The sequence below is a fragment of the Puma concolor genome, chromosome E3 (assembly GCF_028749965.1).
Source record: "Puma concolor isolate L17-30 chromosome E3, mPumCon1.1.hap2, whole genome shotgun sequence".
NCBI lineage: Eukaryota > Metazoa > Chordata > Mammalia > Carnivora > Felidae > Puma > Puma concolor.
This window is the reverse complement of record NC_141682.1, coordinates 7,061,849-7,079,462: the sequence shown is the minus strand read 5'-3', so window position 1 is coordinate 7,079,462 and position 17,614 is coordinate 7,061,849. Positions and strand designations below refer to the sequence as shown.

The following is a 17,614-nucleotide window of genomic DNA, read 5'->3' as shown; positions in this document are numbered from 1 at the left end:
TGGATTCCATGAAAATATGGCTAGTTCTTAAACTATATGGTGGAAATGGGTGCACAGTTTATTTTTAATTACCTCTTATATATTATAAATGTTTTTATATATTCAGTGTATAATAAAATCAAGTTAACACAGATTATGTCATGGGTCAGATTAATATAGTAGGAAGAAGATTAGGAAAAAGGACAAAATCAAATAGGATCGGGACTTAGACGGTGATGGTATATAAAATAAGAGAGTAAAGCGAGACTGAGGTGAATAAGATTGTAGATTCCGAGATAGAGATAGAGATAGGCATAGAAACCCTTAGGAGCCAGGACAGAGTAAGACAGAATATGAGATCTGGAGGTTGGTTCCAAAGTCAAAGAGGAGGAAGATGGGCTATAGGGCTGAGGCTCTAGAGCAGTGCTGTTGAGTAGAACTTCTGCAACGATGGAAATATCTGCATCTGCACCATTCAATATGGCAGCCACTAGACACATAATAATGTGGTTACTGAACATCTGAAATGTGGCTAGCATGACCGAGAAACTGAATTTCTATTTATTTCATTTTAAGTAATGAAATGGCCACAAGTAGCTAGTGACCACAGTTTTGGACAGTGTTGCTCTAGAGTGTCCATGGCTTCTGAATCCAGACAGAGGGCAGGGAGAAGGGCACTAGCCCCAGGACACTCACCAGCCACTATGAACAGAAGGATGGCAAAGCCCAGAACGTAGTAAGGCCACTGCACCGAGAACTTGGGGGGGCTGGGCTTCATCCTCAGATTCTGGATCTCCAGGGCATGCAGCAACAAGGCCAGGAAGGCACTGGCCCCTGCAGGGTCATAGGGAAGCACTCTTGATCTCCTCACATGGTTCCCACCTTTGCTCTTAATCAGACAGAGTCACATGGCTTACAGCCTGTATGGTTCCTACATGGAGGCTCCTTTCTCCAGCCCACACCTGTGCCCTCTCAGAGTCAATAACCTCTACCCCGCATGCCTGTCTTGCCCTCCTTCCCAACACATTTCAAAGCCCATGTGCCTCACCTCCCAGAGGCCCCATAACCAGAAAGCCCTTTCCCGGGTACCCTCTGTGCCTGTGCCATTGGCTGACTCCAGACGGGGCCCTCTGGGTGTGATGCTTTGGGTGCAATTCAACCTGATTTTCCCACTGTGAGCGTTCCACCTCCTCCATGTGATGGGAGCCTCCCAGGGTAGGGCCTTGGCCAGCCTTTTAAAGTCAAAAGGTTCCAAAGGGCAGAGATGGTGTCTTCCATCCATTCATCCAACAAACACTTATATTTCACTCACATATTTCACTTGTGTATTATCATTCTGTGTCAGATTCTATGAGAGTCACTGGGATAGAGATTATGGTAAAAAGACCCCCAGACAAATGACCCCAAGCCAACATAGTGAGGGTGGAGCTAGCTGGAAGTACAGGATGCTGTGCAGCCTCAGAGAGAGGGACTGTGATCCGGGGTGGGGGGGAAGGCTGCCTCAGAGAAGGCCACAGGTGAGAAGGTCCCTAAAAATTCTCTCTCCTGACACCACAGAGACCAACCATCTCCCTGCCTTTGGGCCCCTCCCCAGCCCCTTCCCAAGGCTGAGGCCTGCCTGACAACAAGGCTTGCCTGCCTGTTCCACACCTGTGAGGAAGCTGATGAAGGCTGACACCAAATTGTGCTTCCGGGTCCTCGGAAACAGCTGAGATGCAAAGGACACCAGGATGAAGGTGGTGAGGAAAGACAGGACAACCGCGGACAGCAGGAAAACGCGGCCGAGAATGATGTACACTGTGGGGGAGGGGAGGCTGGGCTGCAGCTGGACACCTGACCCGTGACAAGGGACAGAGCCCCGCAGAGCCTGCAAAGAGAAGCCCCCCAACCAGCTTACCACCCTCAGTCCCACAGCATGGCCTGGGACCCCAGCTCTGACCCCTCCACTTTGCCCCCAACAATGAATGCTCTGGTTCCAACATTTTGTTCCCCGTGACATGGAAGTGTGTGGGGAAAAAAAATTAGATGGACAAACAGTCATTTTGGTAAGCAACATAAATGGTACAAGTTGCATGTGGAAATGTGAAAAACTCCATCAATACTGGTCACACTGAAATAAGTGGCTAGTGGAAAATCAGAACCTGTGAGGTTGAGATGTTCTGAACTCTGTGGGGAATGCTTATTTAATTATCCCAGTTAACACAAGTCATGAAATAGATCCAAAATAGCAGAGCAAGGGACTTGATGACAGGGTGATTTATTCCCCTATTATTGGCATGATTCAGACCCATGTTAAAATGAGGTTTTTAGGGTTTCTTTGGGGGGGGGTGGTACAAAAAAAGATGATTTTATTAAAGCACGGGGACAGGACCCACGGGCAGAAAGAGCTGCCGTTAATATGAGTTTTTATAGCCTTCTAAGCACGCAGAGATGGACAGCTGGGGGTGGGACAAAAAGACAAACATATCACTAAACTCCTAAGACAAAGGTATCGCTAAACTTCTAGAATCTACTCTTAGGCTAAACCAATGGTTTTCAACTGGAGGCAGGTTTGCACCTCCTCACCCCGGGGATATTTGGCAATGCTAAGAGGTAAGTTGGTTGTCACAACTGAGGGTAGGGGGTGCTACTGGCATCAAGTGGGCCGTAGAGGGCAGGGGTGCTACTAACTGTCCTGCAAACAACAGGAGAGCCCCGCAACAAAGATTTTCCAGCCAAAGTGTCAGTAGTACCGAGGCTGAGCAACTCCAGGTCAAGGAGCTCACACAGTGTGGCCCATCTTCCCCCAAAGAGGCTTCTCCTCTTCTGTTATCAGGAGAGAACCCCTATATCCCCCAGGTTCACCTCCTTTCCAAGACAGACATCCCCCTGACCCTCTCAAGCCCCTTATAAAAACACAGCCTCAAGTGCATCCACAGTCCACTGAGCTCATATTTCTGTGCATTCCCTTCGAAATGTCCTCAGGCCTGAGCACATTCTCTGTAGAGCAGCCACCCACAGTCGGACGGGCGTTTGGAAGTGAGGCTGAAATCCAGCCTCACAGAGTAGGGCAGGACCCCCGCCCCTCCATCCTAGATGGAGCCAGCCCTACCCCGCAAATAAACTTTGTTGCTGACACATTTGCTCCTGACCCTGGTGGTCAACCTGATATTATCAACCTTCTCCTGGCCACTACTTTCCTCTAACCCCAAAAGTAGAGACTCAGAAAATGCCCTTAGGGGCTTATTAAATTCTGTCCTCTCTGTCACCCAAACTGCCCACACTGGCCCATCTCCCTCTGCCCCATCCCCACCTCCATCCCTCCTTACCTGATAAGGGTCGAGGCTTCCAGCATTTGATATGGAAACAGTTCTCAAACAGGCCACTGAAAAACACTTCGTGGGACTCCTCGTTTACAAGCCGCACCCAGAAGGGAAAGATGGAGACCAGCAGTATAAGCAGGTAGCCCAGGGAGGTCAAGGCTGGGGCTATGGCCCACGTGAACCCCTTCATGTCCTTGTCCTCCAAAGTCAGCATCACCTGTTCAAGGGAAAAGTGAAGGCTTCTCAAGTGGAACACAGGGAAGGAGATGATGCCTACACAAACGGTAGCACATATGTGAGGCTCGGGAAATGGTGATTTCCTTGCCTGGATAAACTTTACAGCCTCACAGACTTCTTCAGCAGACCTAAAAAAATGCATAAAACATTTTTTTTGCCGCTAAGTCACTGGGTGATCTTGGGTAAGCAGGGTCCCTTCTCTGAGCCCTAATTTCCACCTCAATAAAATGAGGACGTTGGAATGGGCCATCCCCGAACCCTTCCAACCCTAAAGTTCTCACTGCTCAGTTCTGTTAACTACCACCCACCTACAAAGACCCTCTCCACTAAGCTTGGCAGGCAGCTAACAGTTAAGAGCTTTGGGGATTTCAGAATGATGATGAGAGAGATAATAAGGCTGGGGTCTGAGGTGCAAAGCCCTCAGTGTGAGGGGTTGCTCTCTCCAGTCCTCATCCTGTGTGAACACCCATGCTCAGGCCCAACACCTGGAGAGGCTCCAATGCAGACCCCCCAAACTGCAGCCAGGGCAAGGAGAGTCTCTAAGGCTGCGGGACCTGCTGATCACCACAAACAGGACCAGCCTAATGGCGGAGGGTGGAGTGTGGGTGCCCTCCTGCACCTCCTACCCAAACACGCTGTGTATAACCAGGTACACAGAGTGCTCTTCGAGCGCTGGCAGAGTGGTTTGGAAACATCCCAATGTGCTTTCACCTCCTTCCTGTCACTACTTTTTCTTGTTCCCACCGAACCAACTTCATCCTTCCCTCTCTCCAAAGCTCCCCTTTAGACGCTCCCTCCACCCTCCAGGCCTCACTGATGAGTCACTTGAACTTCAGGGCCCCAGTCTCCTTTGCTCTCAAATGATGGAGTCGGTTGGCCCGGAGAGCAGTCCTAGCTCTAAAACTGTCCGGTATAAGTCATGGCTACATCTTGACCCCCCTGCTCTGGGTGGGACGGAGGACACTGGACATTGTCTTTCGATGGTCTGTGTCCTGCCTACACCCCCCTCCCCCCCCCCCCCCCGCACAACCTCAATTTGTCTAAAACCGCCCTTTGTGTTTTCCCCATTTCAGCCATTCTCCATCACCACATGCTGGCGTGGAGCGCGTGCCGGCCTCTCCCTCTCTCCATGTCCCCATCTCATCCGCCTTCCTTGTCCTCCCAGGCTTCCTCTCTGAAAGTCCCCACACCCACACTGTTCCTGCCCCATGCCCACAGGTCTCCCTCCACTCCTAGAATACCAGAGCCATCCCCAACTCCTCCAGCCTCCTTCCCCACTTTCCTCCTCAAAGCCCAACTCTCCTGTGAAGCTCAGCCTGGTCCTCGCCACTGCACACAGCCCTCCCAGCCACCAGCCACTATCCATTCCCTCCACACTTACAGGACGCCCCATGACCAGCTTAGGCCAATGGGGGTGATTCAGGGATGAAAACAGACAGGAACTCGCAGGCTCTTGGTAACTGTGGGGTGAGAGACACAAAAACACGTCACAAGGTGCAATGCTTTCTTCTCCCCTGCCTGGCTTACTTCAGGGCCAGGCATACCCCAGTCCTATCTTCCCCCCTGCCCAGCTGCTCACCAGTGAGAAGGACCTTCGGAACAGCTCTTAGCACTGGGCCTGGATGACTGCGCCCCACAGATATACAACTTGTGGGGTGCATCATTGATCTAGGCCAGACTCGAAGGACCATAGACCTGTTAATATGACAGGGGATTTGTACATCCTTTTGTAGTGTTGAAACAGAGCAGGAGAGAAAGACCCACCACTGGTCCAGGATCCCAGTCAGTCAGCCCTGGGGCAAGGACCAGAATCCCACATGGCTGCCTCTCCCACCTCAGCTGACCAGGCCAGCAGTTTAGTTTGGAATTTAGTGGCCAGTGAATTCTTCCTACTAGGTAAGCTCATTTGCATGTGTGAGAAAGGGAGAGTGGGGGCGGGGGGGGGGGGGGGGGGGGCGATGTAGAACTGCCAACTTTTTATTTTGCCACAAACATTCAAAATAAAACAAAAACAACTGTCAGCTACTATTACAGAGTGTTTTAACTATTATTTAAAAAGGATCTGTGACACTGGAAAGTAAAAGAGCTGCTAGCTATGTGGAGCCTGGAGGACTGGCATCTGGGAAGCAGGGCTTGTGCGGAAGCAGGGCTTCTCACTCTGGGCTCCCTCTGGGACAATTCCTGAGCTACCCTGCAGCAGCCAGAATGCACCCCTGTCCCCCCCCCCCCCCAGGCCGTGCAACCCCGGGGTCAGCTGGGACCTGCGCTAGGGGATGAATGAGGTGGGTGACATAAAGTACATCTGGGTTGGAATGGTGGGGGTACCTGTCAGGGTCACAGGGTGTCTCACTCCCTTTTCCCACCAGTCATTAGTGGCAACTTGGGCAGCAAATTGATCCGGGTTTGCTCTGAGGTTCCTTCCTGCTGAAAAGCCTCCTGGGCCCTTCCCTTGCCCCAAAGCCACAGTGACATTTTCTGGAAACAACGATGGACCCAGATCTGATCATCCCCCCACCCCTGCCACCTCTGATCATCCCCCCAGCCCCGCCACCGCAGTGGGTCGCAAAAGCCTGGGGGGTGGCCTGAAGGCGGCAGGGGGAGGGGTGCTGGGGGCCCTCTCCACGCCCCCAATCCTTGGGCCCACCTTGCCGCTCCCTCCCGGGTGGTCTCTCCTCCCTCCTGGGGCACCTTCGGGGTTTCCGGGCCTCTAGGGCAGGGCTTCCCTCTAGGCCAGCCCCTCATCCAACCCTTTGGCCCAGAGCTTGTCCCTCTGTCCAGAGCTTCCGTTGGCCCGGAGGCGGGAGCAAGAATGCGCCCTCTCCTGACAGAGCCCACGGAGCCCGCGTGGGGCCCTGGGGCGGAGGGTGGGGGCTCATCGGCCCTGCAGCTTCACCTGCCCACTCACCTGGCCCTCGGCCCGGGGTACCTGACCTCCGGGGCTGTTTGCAGAACGGACCTCGCGCACCCGTGCACCAAACGGGGTGGAAGTGATCTCGAGCCGGGCAGATCTCAATTCGAATTCCAGCTCTGCCATTACCAGCAGGGTGACCTTGGGTAATTTACCTCTTCTTGGGTGTCAGTTTTCTCGTCTGTGAAGTGGGAATAATAATAGTAACTCCTCTTGTTGGAGGGCTAAAAGGGTCCAATGACCCGTCCAATGACAAGCCCCCCTGACTCCTCAGGAGCCTGCCAGTTCATTCCCCTTCTCCAAGACCCTCATCCCGGATCACCCCACTCCTGCAGCCTCCCAAGCCTTTGTCCTGTGCATGGGCCCGATCACCCTCAGGCCTCCCGGCCCCTCCATCCCTCTCCCCTTCTCTGCCCTCCCCTAAGAAGGCTGGCTACCCTTCTCACCCTGGCGGCTGGTTTCAACCTGGGGGAAGACTCTTCAGAGAGGGCAGGACTAACTTCCGGCTTTGGGAGACAGGTAGGGGGTGGCCACACTTAGAGCTGGATAAACCACCAGCAGCACCACACACAACCCCCACTCCGCCCCACTTTGAGTCTGCTTTCACCAAGGAAATGCATTTGTAACTCTAAGATTTTTAAAAGCCAGTACCATGTCTGGCACCGGCTCACCTCTCCTCTGGCCCTGATATATTCAAAACCGAGATGGGATGGGCCACTAATTCACCCAGTCACCTATCACGTGAGAGCATGTGACAGGCCCCTATACTGTCCAGGATTGTATCTCTCAAAGTTTCAGAACCCAGTTTGTAAATGTTCCCCAGAGACAGCCTCCACAGTCTTAGCTGGCTCGGGGCAGAGGTCCAGCTGGCAGGACCAGAGCTAGGCCAGGAAGACCCTCCCCCTTCCCACAACCTTCTGCCCTCGTCTCAGACAGATAACTCTGATCTCCTCCACCCAACAGGTTTTCATTCTCCAGGTGGCAGGGGAAGCAATTCACTTCCAGACTCCAGTCTTCACAGTTAGTCATCCTGGAGGAAAAGAAGGTTTTCCTCAGCCTATTCTCACCCTCTCCTTGTTTCAAGATTTCCCAAGTAAGCATTCTGATTAGCTCAAGTCACATGCTCATTCCACTCTGGCCAGAGAAGATAAGTCAACTGTGCTTCACAGTGGCCAGGCAGACAGGGTCACTGAGAAGTCAGCAATTTGGATTACATATCTGGATCAACATAAAAACTTTCTTAAAGGAAGAGGAATGGTGTCTTCAGAAGAAGAGAGAAATCATGGCAGACCAGGGCAGCATTTTCACGTGCACTGTTATGTTATACTTTTGAATCTCATTACACAGTAAACCCAAATGACGGGCATTATTATCCTCATACTGCAAATGAATAAAGTCTCGGGTTAAGAACTTGCCCAGAAGATCATGGATAGTTGCTAAAAACATTAGGCTGTAGGGGAATACATTATTTGCATGGTGCTAGAGTTTATCGTCCTTACAAATTACTAGTTGCAAAAGGAAAACATACGTTTACGTAGCAGAGATCTGGCAGTCACTACCTGAAACAGGTGAATAAACGGCATGACTTAGGGTGGGATAATATGACGTCGGTTGCCTACGGAGGCATTACAGTATGGAGACATGACCTATGAGGTTTTCTTGCCAAAATGTTTAATCAAGCCTCTAAACCTCATTCCAGTTTAGAGGAAATACAGGGGGGTGGAGGGAAGTTAAATACCACCACAGGACAACAGGAACCAATTCTGTGAAAAATTCTAAAGGATAACTGTTCTGGACTCCTCCAAAAGTCATTGTCACAAACAAATGAACAAACAAAAGCAGAGGAACTATTCTAGATTAAATGAAACTAAAGAGACATAAAGCCAAATGCAATGTGACCCTGGTTTTGTTTTGTTTTGTTTTTTTTCTGATTAGAAATAAAATTGCTATAAAACACATTCTTGGGGCAACCAGGGAATGTCTGAATATAGACTGCATTTTATTTTTTTTTATTTTTTTTATTTTTGAGATTTAACAGTTTAATAACGACTCCTCCACAGCCCGACGGGGCAGCTACCGCACCACGTCTCACAGCAGGGCCCAACGGGCACCCCACGCTTGCCCCGGGGGTGGCTGACTGGAGGCCCTGAGGACACAGAGCGCCCTCCCTGCCCGCTGGCCTGCACAGCAGGACCTCTCCTCAGAGCAGCGGCCAGGCCTGAGCGCGTCCCTTAGACTGCATTTTAGATGTTATTAGGAAATTAAATTATTTTTCTTAAGTATGTTAAAAGTGATGCGATTATGTAGGAGACTAACCTTACTTGTAGGAGAAGCATGCCATGCTACTTAGGGGTGAAGGTTATGTCCATGCATGCTCTCAAATAATTCAGAAAAAAAATTATATGGATAGAAAGTAGATATGGACAAGTGATAATAATTACTTATCTACATAGAGGATATATAGCGTGTTCATCTATACCATTTTTCAACTTTTCCATATACTGAAATCTCTCAGATAAAAAAAAAAAAAAACTGGAAAAAAATAAAAAGAAACTTGGCTAAGAACATATCCACAGCAGTAACCTAAAGTACTCAGCCACGCAGCATCAAAGTGCTTTCTCTAATGACAGATACGACGTTCAATGTTCTGTGTGTACAGTCCTTGCCCTCGCAGAACTTGCCATCTAGCACAGAGACCGGTACCTGAATAAATCACTTTTTTAAAAAATGTGCTCAGTACACAAAGGATGGATAGCACGCTACAGGGATAGCAGAGGACAATTCAGCCCAAGGGAAGACCTGCAAGGAGGCAGGATTTACATGGAATCTTATCCCCAAAAGGGGATTGCATTGTGCAAAGATTTTCACCTGCTCTTCAGCAAGAACTACTATACATGGCACATATGTGCACATGGAAAAATCTCACTTCCCTTAGCTACGTGCAATGCACACAAATGCTTTCTATCCCAGTCCAGTCATGCTTACTTTTTTCTTTTACCCTCAGTGCTGGTTGCAACTCACTCCAATAAATTAATTTTATGACCCACTAGTTGCTTTGACCTACATTTGAAAAAATACTGTGTTCAAGGACCCAACAAATTTCAAAATGACTGGAAGGAGCGGCCCCCAGAGAACCGAAGACGTCAGTAGGCAGAACAGAGACGTGAAGGGTCTTGTAGAGTTACATCCTAAGGGCCATGAGAGGCCTCTGGTAAATTAAAGCAGTCATATTTGGGCGCCAATGCCAAAATTCCTCTTCCTCTTACTATCTTCCCTTTCCCAGATTCTATCCTCTAACAGAGCACAGGAAGAACCTCTCATTCAGGGGAGCCCAAGGCTGCGCCCACAGCATGGCTAAGGACTACCAGGCCAGCCCCCTCCAGGACTGGAGATTTTAGAATGTGTGCACAGGCTTAGGTTATAGCCTCCTCTGGAAGCATTTTCATATTTTCCCAGGTCCAGGGTAGAGGACAAGCAAGAATAACTGTCTGCTGGAAAATGGGGTGGAGTCCCCATGAGCTGGAGCTCTGACTTCCCCCAGACTCTGTGCTTCCTTGGGCCAGAGCTCCCAAGGGAAAACCCAAACTGTAGTTTTACCAGTTAACAGAACTGGGAAGTGAGAAGGCCTCTGCTCTCCAGACCTGGTTTACTGCACTTAGGGAATCCACCCACTAGCTGGCTCCATTCCCAATGCCAGGGCCCCACATCTCCTTCACCTGGGACACCTTCTCTCTCCTTTCACATAGGCTCCTGATGTGCTCCACACTCCCAGTCCAGCCCTCTTGCTAGCCCTCAGTGACTACGCCACAGATCCTATGTGATCTTTTTGTGTCTTTCAGCACCTGTGAAGCATTGTTGTCCCCTATTGCATATATAGGTTCCCAACCTTGAATGCACATTAGAATTCGCTGGTAACTTGCAAAATCCCAATATCCAGGTCATACTCAATTCCATAAAATCTCTGAGATTGGGACTGAGGTACTTTGAAAGCCCCCCAGGTGATACAGTATGCTACCTAAGTTAAGAATTCCCGCTCTATTATGTCCTATTGCAGCTAGGAGCCATGAGTGGGCAAGGATGTGGGGTTACTATGGCTTCAGGTGATCAGTCATCCTGGTTCGCACAGGACTGAGCATTTTCTCAGATGTGAGACTTCCAATACTAAGACTGAGAAAAGCCTGGCCAACCTGGATGAGCGGCTGACCTCGTGTTCACCTGAGGTCTAACAGCTTAGTCAATTTTCTGGCCACTAGTAATACTTGTGCCCAAAGAACCAGAGCCCCGCTTTAGTGGGTTTTTTTCCTACATCTTTTTTTTTTTTTTTTTTTTTTTTTTAAGTAATCTCTACACCCTACGTGGGGCTTGAACTTAACAACTCTGAGATCAAGAGTTGCATGCTCCACTGACTGAGCCAGCCAGGAGCCGCTCCCCCACTACTTTAGTGCCTTTGATACGGCTAGACAAACTCTTTGCTCTCCTTTCTTGGTCTCCACGGACACCTCCACCCTTGGAGCCTGGCCCATGACCCTGCACAATGACTTTGTCCTGAGATGCCCCTCCCTGCTATTCTTTTCTGCCAGTCAGAATCCTGCCCAGTCTGTGGGGCACCTCAGTCAGTTAAGCGTCCAACTCTTGATCTTGGCTCTGGTCATGATCCTACCGTTCATGAGTTCAAGCCTGCGTTGGGCTCTGTGCTGACAGTGTGGAGCCTGCTTGAGATTCCCTCTCTCACACACTCTCTGCCCTCCCGACATGTGCTTTCTCTCTCTCTTTCTCTCAAAATGGATAAATACCCTTAAAAAAAAGAATCCTGCCCAGCCTTCAAACCCAACTCATCAAGCCCTGCCTCATCCCTGAAGCTTCTCAAGACCCCACAGAAGGAAAGGGCCCGTTCTGTGGTGAAAGGAGTGGGGAGGGACTCGAGAAGGGTCACATGCCGAGTAGAGTAAGAGGGCACACCAGCTCAGAGGTCAGACCAGGCCTCACAGAGTGCAAGTCCATACTCGAGACATCTAGATGGCAAGGTGACCCTTAGTTAGTGCTAATAATCACCTCCAGATTATACAGAAAGGAAGGTAGAGGAGTGTAGATAGAAGAGCTGAGACAAACAACAAGACTTTGGTGTCCAGTAAACAGATTCATTCAACAGCCATCCACTCAATACCTACTGTGTGCACAGCACCAGACCAGGCATGGAAGCTGCAGGACAGGCAAGTTTCAATTTTAAGAGTCTACAATGTAAGTATAATTTTCACTTGATATTTTAAATAATCATTAATCCAGACTAACTAGGGGTAAAACAATCTTATTTTTTTGTGATAAAAAATAAGCATTTACAACAAAGTAGGTATTTTTCTCAGATACCTAGAATAAATCTAACAATGTACTACCCAGTAGAGATATTTTTGGGATTTCTTTCAGTGATAAAAATATTCGTGGTAATGAGTACTCAAAAGTTTTTGTGTGTTTTTTTTAATTGTATCCATTATGGGAGCACCTGGCTGGCACAGCTGGTGAAGCATGTGACTCTTGATCTCAGGGTCATGAATTCAAGTCCCATGTTTGGGTGCAGAGATTTCTTAAAAATAAAAATCCTATTCATTTTTGAGAGAGCAAGCGCTAGCACACACATGAGTGGGGGAGGGGCAGAGACAGAGAGGAGAGAGGGGAGACAGAGGATCCGAAGCAGGCTCTGCACTGACAGCAGAGAACCCAATGCAGGGCTCAAACTCCCAAACCACGAGATCATGATCCGAGCTGAAGTCAGATGCTCAACCAACTGAGCCATCCAGGCACCCCAAAATAAAAAATCCTTAAAAAAATGATCTATTATGTATCACACTATTCAATTTTTTCCTCAACAATTACCCAGTAGTGAAGCTCTGCCTCAGGTTATGATGTAATTTTTGTTATAAAGGAGTTTGAACTGTGGCTTTTTCTTAAAGGAAATCTTGAAAATTATTATTGAAGTTTTGTTTCAAAAACAGCCAGAAGTTACCCATTTCTCTCCACCTAAACTTAAAATAAATGTGTACTTGTCACAAGAACAGTGACCTTGAGTATGACTAGGATTCAATCAGAGGGGTAAAACCACGAGGACACAAACACACACCCACACACAACCTAGGGAAGGCAAAGGAGGATCCAGGGGAAGGTGGACCCTTTGCAGGCCCAGCTGCTGACTAGCAACCACATGGGTGAGTTACAAAATAACTGCTGCTTTTTTTCTGCCCTCCCAGTCTCCCAAGAATCTGCCTCTCTAGCCCTCAAGAACCAAAAATTACAGGAAAGGGAAGTCTGGCAAGTGCATTTCAACCTACCCAAGCTGACATATAACAAAGCCCGTGACATGTCATACTGAAGTTATTTGGCCTAGAAAATATATGCCTGTTTATTAAGTGCATTTAGGTCATATAAAACAAGAGATTCAATAATCTGCAGGACACTGAGGAGTGAAATGCTGGTCCAAGACCCAAGGGTCACTTCCATCAAGAGTTACAACAGAATTGGGGCGCCTGGGTGGCTCAGTCAGTTAAGCGTCCGACTTCAGCTCAGGTCACGATCTCACAGTCCATGAGTTTGAGCCCCGCGTCGGGCTCTGGGCTGATGGCTCAGAGCCTGGAGCCTGCTTCCAGTTCTGTGTCTCCCTCTCTCTCTGCCCCTCCCCCGTTCATGCTCTGTCTCTCTCTGTCTCAAAAATAAATAAACGTTAAAAAAAAAAAATTAAAAAAAAAAAAAGAGTTACAACAGAATAGATGAGCTAGAAGGAGAACTACTGGGTTCAAAGGTCACCTTGCTGCTTTCCTGATCTATGAGTCTGAATCCAGAATTCCCTGATTCTTTCTTCCCTGGAGTGGATCTGACTCATTCCATTTTCAGAAGACAACTGGGAAGATCTGAAAAGCAAACCACAGAATCTCCCTGTGATGCAGATCCTAAACATCAAATAAACAGCAGCACTAACTGAAGGTTCCACTTAGCCATCACCTTGGTAGTGCTGCATTAGGTTCCTTTCACACCTCTCTCTGACACACTTTCCTCCAAGGTGAATCTAATGATGCTGAATAAGGTGGAAATTCTGTCTAAAGGTTTTCATGTGTTGAACACATCCGTGAGATCTATCCACTATCTGGATTTTCACATCTTAGTAAGAGTTGAGCCAGGACTGGAGGCTGTACACCCTCATGAAACCCAAAGGGTTTCTTCCCCATGCGGGCTCTCTGGCATTCAATCAGAGCTGAACTCTGACCAAAGGCTCCATCTACCATCTTCATTTCATTCACAGTTTCTCTCTTATATGGATTCCCAGATGATCAGAAAGGCATGAACTGTACGTGAAGGTTTTCCCACACTCCTTACATTCAGAAGCTTTTACTCCACTGTGAGTTTTCTGCTGCTGAATAAGGTGAGAGTTCTGACTGAAGGCCTTCCCACATTCACTACATTCATTGGGTTTCTCTCCAAAGTGAATTCTATGGTGTTTAATAAGAAGTGAACTCCTACTAAAAGATTTCCCACACTTGCTGCAATCATAAGGAGCCTCCCCTGTGTGGACTCCGTGGTGTTCAATGAGGTGCGAGTTACAACTGTAAGCCTTCCCACAGTCATTGCATTCATATGGTCTCTCTTTGGTGTGAACTCACTGATGTTCTATTAGATTTGAGCTCTGGCTGAAGGCCTTCCCACACTCACTACTACACACATAGGGTTTCTCCCTCATGTGGATTCTCCGGTGTCAAGTAAGACTTGAGCTCTGAACAAAAGCTTTTCCACATTCATTACATATATAAGGCATTTCTCCTGTATGAGTTATCTGATGCTGGATAAGGTGTGAACTGCACCAGAAGGCTTTCCCACAGTTACTGCATTCATAGGGTTTTTCTTCAGTATGTATTCTTTGATGCTGGATAAGGTTTGAACTATGGCCAAAAGTTTTTCCACATTCATGACACTCAAAAGTCTTCCCTTGTGTGTGGATTCTTTCATGATGAATAAGGTATGAGTTTCACCTAAATAACTTTCCACAAATACTACACATTTGGGATGTCTCTTCAATTAAGAATCTGTGGCTGTTGGATAGAGTTTATGACGTTACAGAAGTTTCATCCTTATTCATAAGGCCCCTCGTGTTTGTTTTGTTCACATTCATCTCCTTCAGGTAGTGTAGCCCTACTTCAAGACTTTTCTGCTTTATAATTAATTGATCCTCAGTCCAGGTCTCACCATCTGACAGAAAATATAAAAAAGGTAAAATGTAATAAGAAAAATTCCTGGTGGGAAACAGGATGGTCAGAGTATGCAAGAAGGATTTGGTTCAACAAAAAGTATGAAAAATGGCCTTGCAGTACAGAGAAAAGATGGATACAAGTTGCGCAGAATTGGAGAAAGCAGTGGGAAACTAAAATTAGGGTTTACATATGAAGTAGCTAACCAGACAGACGTACTGGGATTAGCAGAAAGGAAAGCGGTGTTTGGGGGAAGTGGAAGTATCTCAGAACATTAGAAGGGAGATTCTGGGGTCTCTGTGGGGAGGGGAAGGGACTAAACAAATCAATTAAAGAGGAGTATCCTACCCCAGAGGTTCTGTCTACATGGTACCCTGGCCTCGTGATTGTCTCTGAGGTAACAGGGAAGACTATCTTCACATCATCAAATACCAACACCTTCTTCACCAGAGCATCTCTCTATACACAGATGCTCACTCATGGACAGACACACTCAGACCTACTTATGTGCATCTTTAAAAAATACTGCAAATTGGGAAGATTTAATAAAGGAAAGGGGAGAAGAGGAAGAGTTGTTTAAATATGAAGCATGGAGTAGAAATATTTCCAAGTCGATTTCAACTCTAACAGAACATACAAAAATAAACCCTGCACCCTAACTGCATTTAAAGGAGACATGACAGAAAAACATTGCCTGTTTAATACATTCCTCCTCTCAAGAAATACTTATGAAATAAGGCTCACTGAAGCTAGAGTTTTTGTTTTTGTTTTTGTTTTGTTTTGTTTTGTTTTGTTCGCAGTGGTATTAGAGAAAGCAGGCCCTCTACCAAGAGGGATCTTTCTGAAAGAAGGGAGTGCTGAGGAATATCCAATGCAGCATTTCCATCAGCAGGGAAAGCCCAGAATATAAACAGCTCTGATTTTATTTGGTAATAGTCATTTTATTGAAGGAATTTAATAATTATCTGTGATGTCTTATCACTTGTTCTCCACATCCAGATATGCTCTCATCCTCTGTATGTTCAATTTAGATACTGTATTTGTAAAAATTTTCTTCTTGTAATAAGAACTTTTAAGGTCCTCTCTCACAGCAACTTTCAAACATACTATTCAGCATTATCAACTATAGTTGCCATGTTGTACATTACATCCTCAGGACTTATTTAGCTTGTAACTGGAAGTTTCTACTTTTTGACACCCTTCATCCAATTCCCCCAGGCCCACCCCCAACATCTGGCAATCACCAGTTTGTTTTCTGTGTCTAAGAGTTGGGGTGGGGTTTTTTTTGTTTGTTTTTTGGATGTCATATATAAGTGAGATCATACAGTATCTGTCTTTCTCTGATTTATTTCACTTAGCATAATATCCTCAAGGTCCATCCATGTTTCCAAAAATGACAGATTTCCTTTTCGTGGCTGAATAATATTTCACTGTGTATACACATGTATATTTGTATGTATACCATATGTGCTTTATCCACTCATCCATCGATGGACACTTAGGCTGTTTCCAAGTCTTGGCTGTTGTACATAATGCTGTAATGAACATGGGGGGTGCAGATATCTTCTTGAGATTTGTGCTTTCATTTCCCTCAGATAAACACACAGAAGTGAATTGCTGGATCATATGGTAGTTCTATTGGTAGTTCATCAATTTACATCCTCACCAACAGTGTGTAAGAATTCCTTTTCTCCATATCCTCACCAACACTTGTTACTTCTTGTCGTTTAAATGATAGCCATTCTAACAGTGTGAATGGACTACTGGGTTAATGTTTTTATATCCATTTGCACATGTGTTTAACTGTTTACCTTGTAAGTCACACAAATTGCAAACACAGAGACTAGGTCTAAAAAGTTAGGTACTTTAAAAAAAAAAAAGTGACAAAGGCATCAGTCAAGCCCAAACAAATAGGTAGGCAGGCCAATTCTTTTTCGCAAGATACCAAAATGAACTGGTACTGTAAATTCAAGTCATTCACTGTGCACAATCCAACAGAACTTACTGTGGTTATGTAACTGTTCCACATCTGCACTGTCCAATACAGTAGCCGGTAGTCACAGATGGCTACTGAGCACTTGAAATGTGGCTAGTGCAACTGAGGAGCTGAACTTTTAATTGTATTTAATTAATTTCAATGTAGTTAGCCCATTGTAGCTGGTGCTACCCTACTGGACAGCCTAACTCTAGAACCTTCTAAGTCTTCCAGATTTGCCCCACAGGCCTAGGAGCATCTAAACCCAGAAGCCCTTCAAAACTGGGATCATTAATAAGGTGAGACATCAGACAGAGAAGCTAATAAAGTCTTCATCAGCTCATCAAAAGTCAAAGAGCAATAGCCTGGGCATGCCTCCATTTGGTCTTGAGGCCAAATGAAGGTTTCTTCTGTATCTCCCTGACCTGGCCTCTGTCTTTCCAGCCTTGTTCTGATCCTCTCCCCTACACCAAACCTTTTCTTTTTGTTGAACCAATCGCTTTGTTGTCTCCAACAACATGTGAAGGCTTAGGCATGCTAGAGGATGAGCCTTTTTTTTGGGCCGACAGACAGAGGATCTGACAGCCTGCCCGACATAGTCAAGAATGCAAATCCTACAGCTCTCAGGCTCCATTCAATAGCACCTTCTTCATTTGCTGAAAGTGATCCTTGTAGAGTTCTTCAATACTTCTCCTCTTTATGAGTCCTGTGACACTTCGCTCATTCACATCCATCTTACTGAGCACCAACAACATGCCAGGCACAGTTCCCAGTGCTGAGATACACCAGTGGGCAAATAGGCAAAAACTCTGCCTTCTAAGATATTTCATTTTAGTAAGGGAGCTGGACAAGAACCTTATAAATTACATACTCTTAGAGGAAGAAGATACACGTACCATAGAGAAAGCAAGGAAGAGTAGAGTGCCAGGGGGAGGGAGTGGGCAGAAGGGTTCCAATTTTACATACCATGGTCAAAGAAGGACTAAGA

General features: G+C 46.9%; 1 protein-coding gene across 7 annotated transcripts in view; it reads right to left on the bottom strand.

Moving 5' to 3' along the window:
* Positions 1-17,614, bottom strand: part of TMEM225B (transmembrane protein 225B) — a 29,025-nt gene that overhangs the window by 5,734 nt on the left and 5,677 nt on the right. Inside the window, exons 2-8 of one of the 7 annotated variants that reach the window (XM_086691997.1) lie at positions 6,424-6,607; positions 4,900-4,978; positions 3,607-3,646; positions 3,288-3,498; positions 1,630-1,846; positions 1,140-1,211; positions 676-813 (exon numbers count right to left, since the gene is read on the bottom strand). In XM_086691997.1, coding sequence (XP_086548123.1) covers positions 676-813; positions 1,140-1,211; positions 1,630-1,846; positions 3,288-3,495 — 635 coding nt within the window. In that variant the 5' untranslated portion in view covers positions 3,496-3,498; positions 3,607-3,646; positions 4,900-4,978; positions 6,424-6,607. Of the gene's footprint in view, positions 1-675; positions 814-1,068; positions 1,212-1,629; positions 1,847-3,287; positions 3,499-3,606; positions 3,647-4,899; positions 4,979-6,423; positions 6,608-17,614 lie in introns of all 7 variants that reach the window. The other 6 variants (XM_086691999.1, XM_086692000.1, XM_086691996.1 and 3 more) reach the window with 6 other exon arrangements.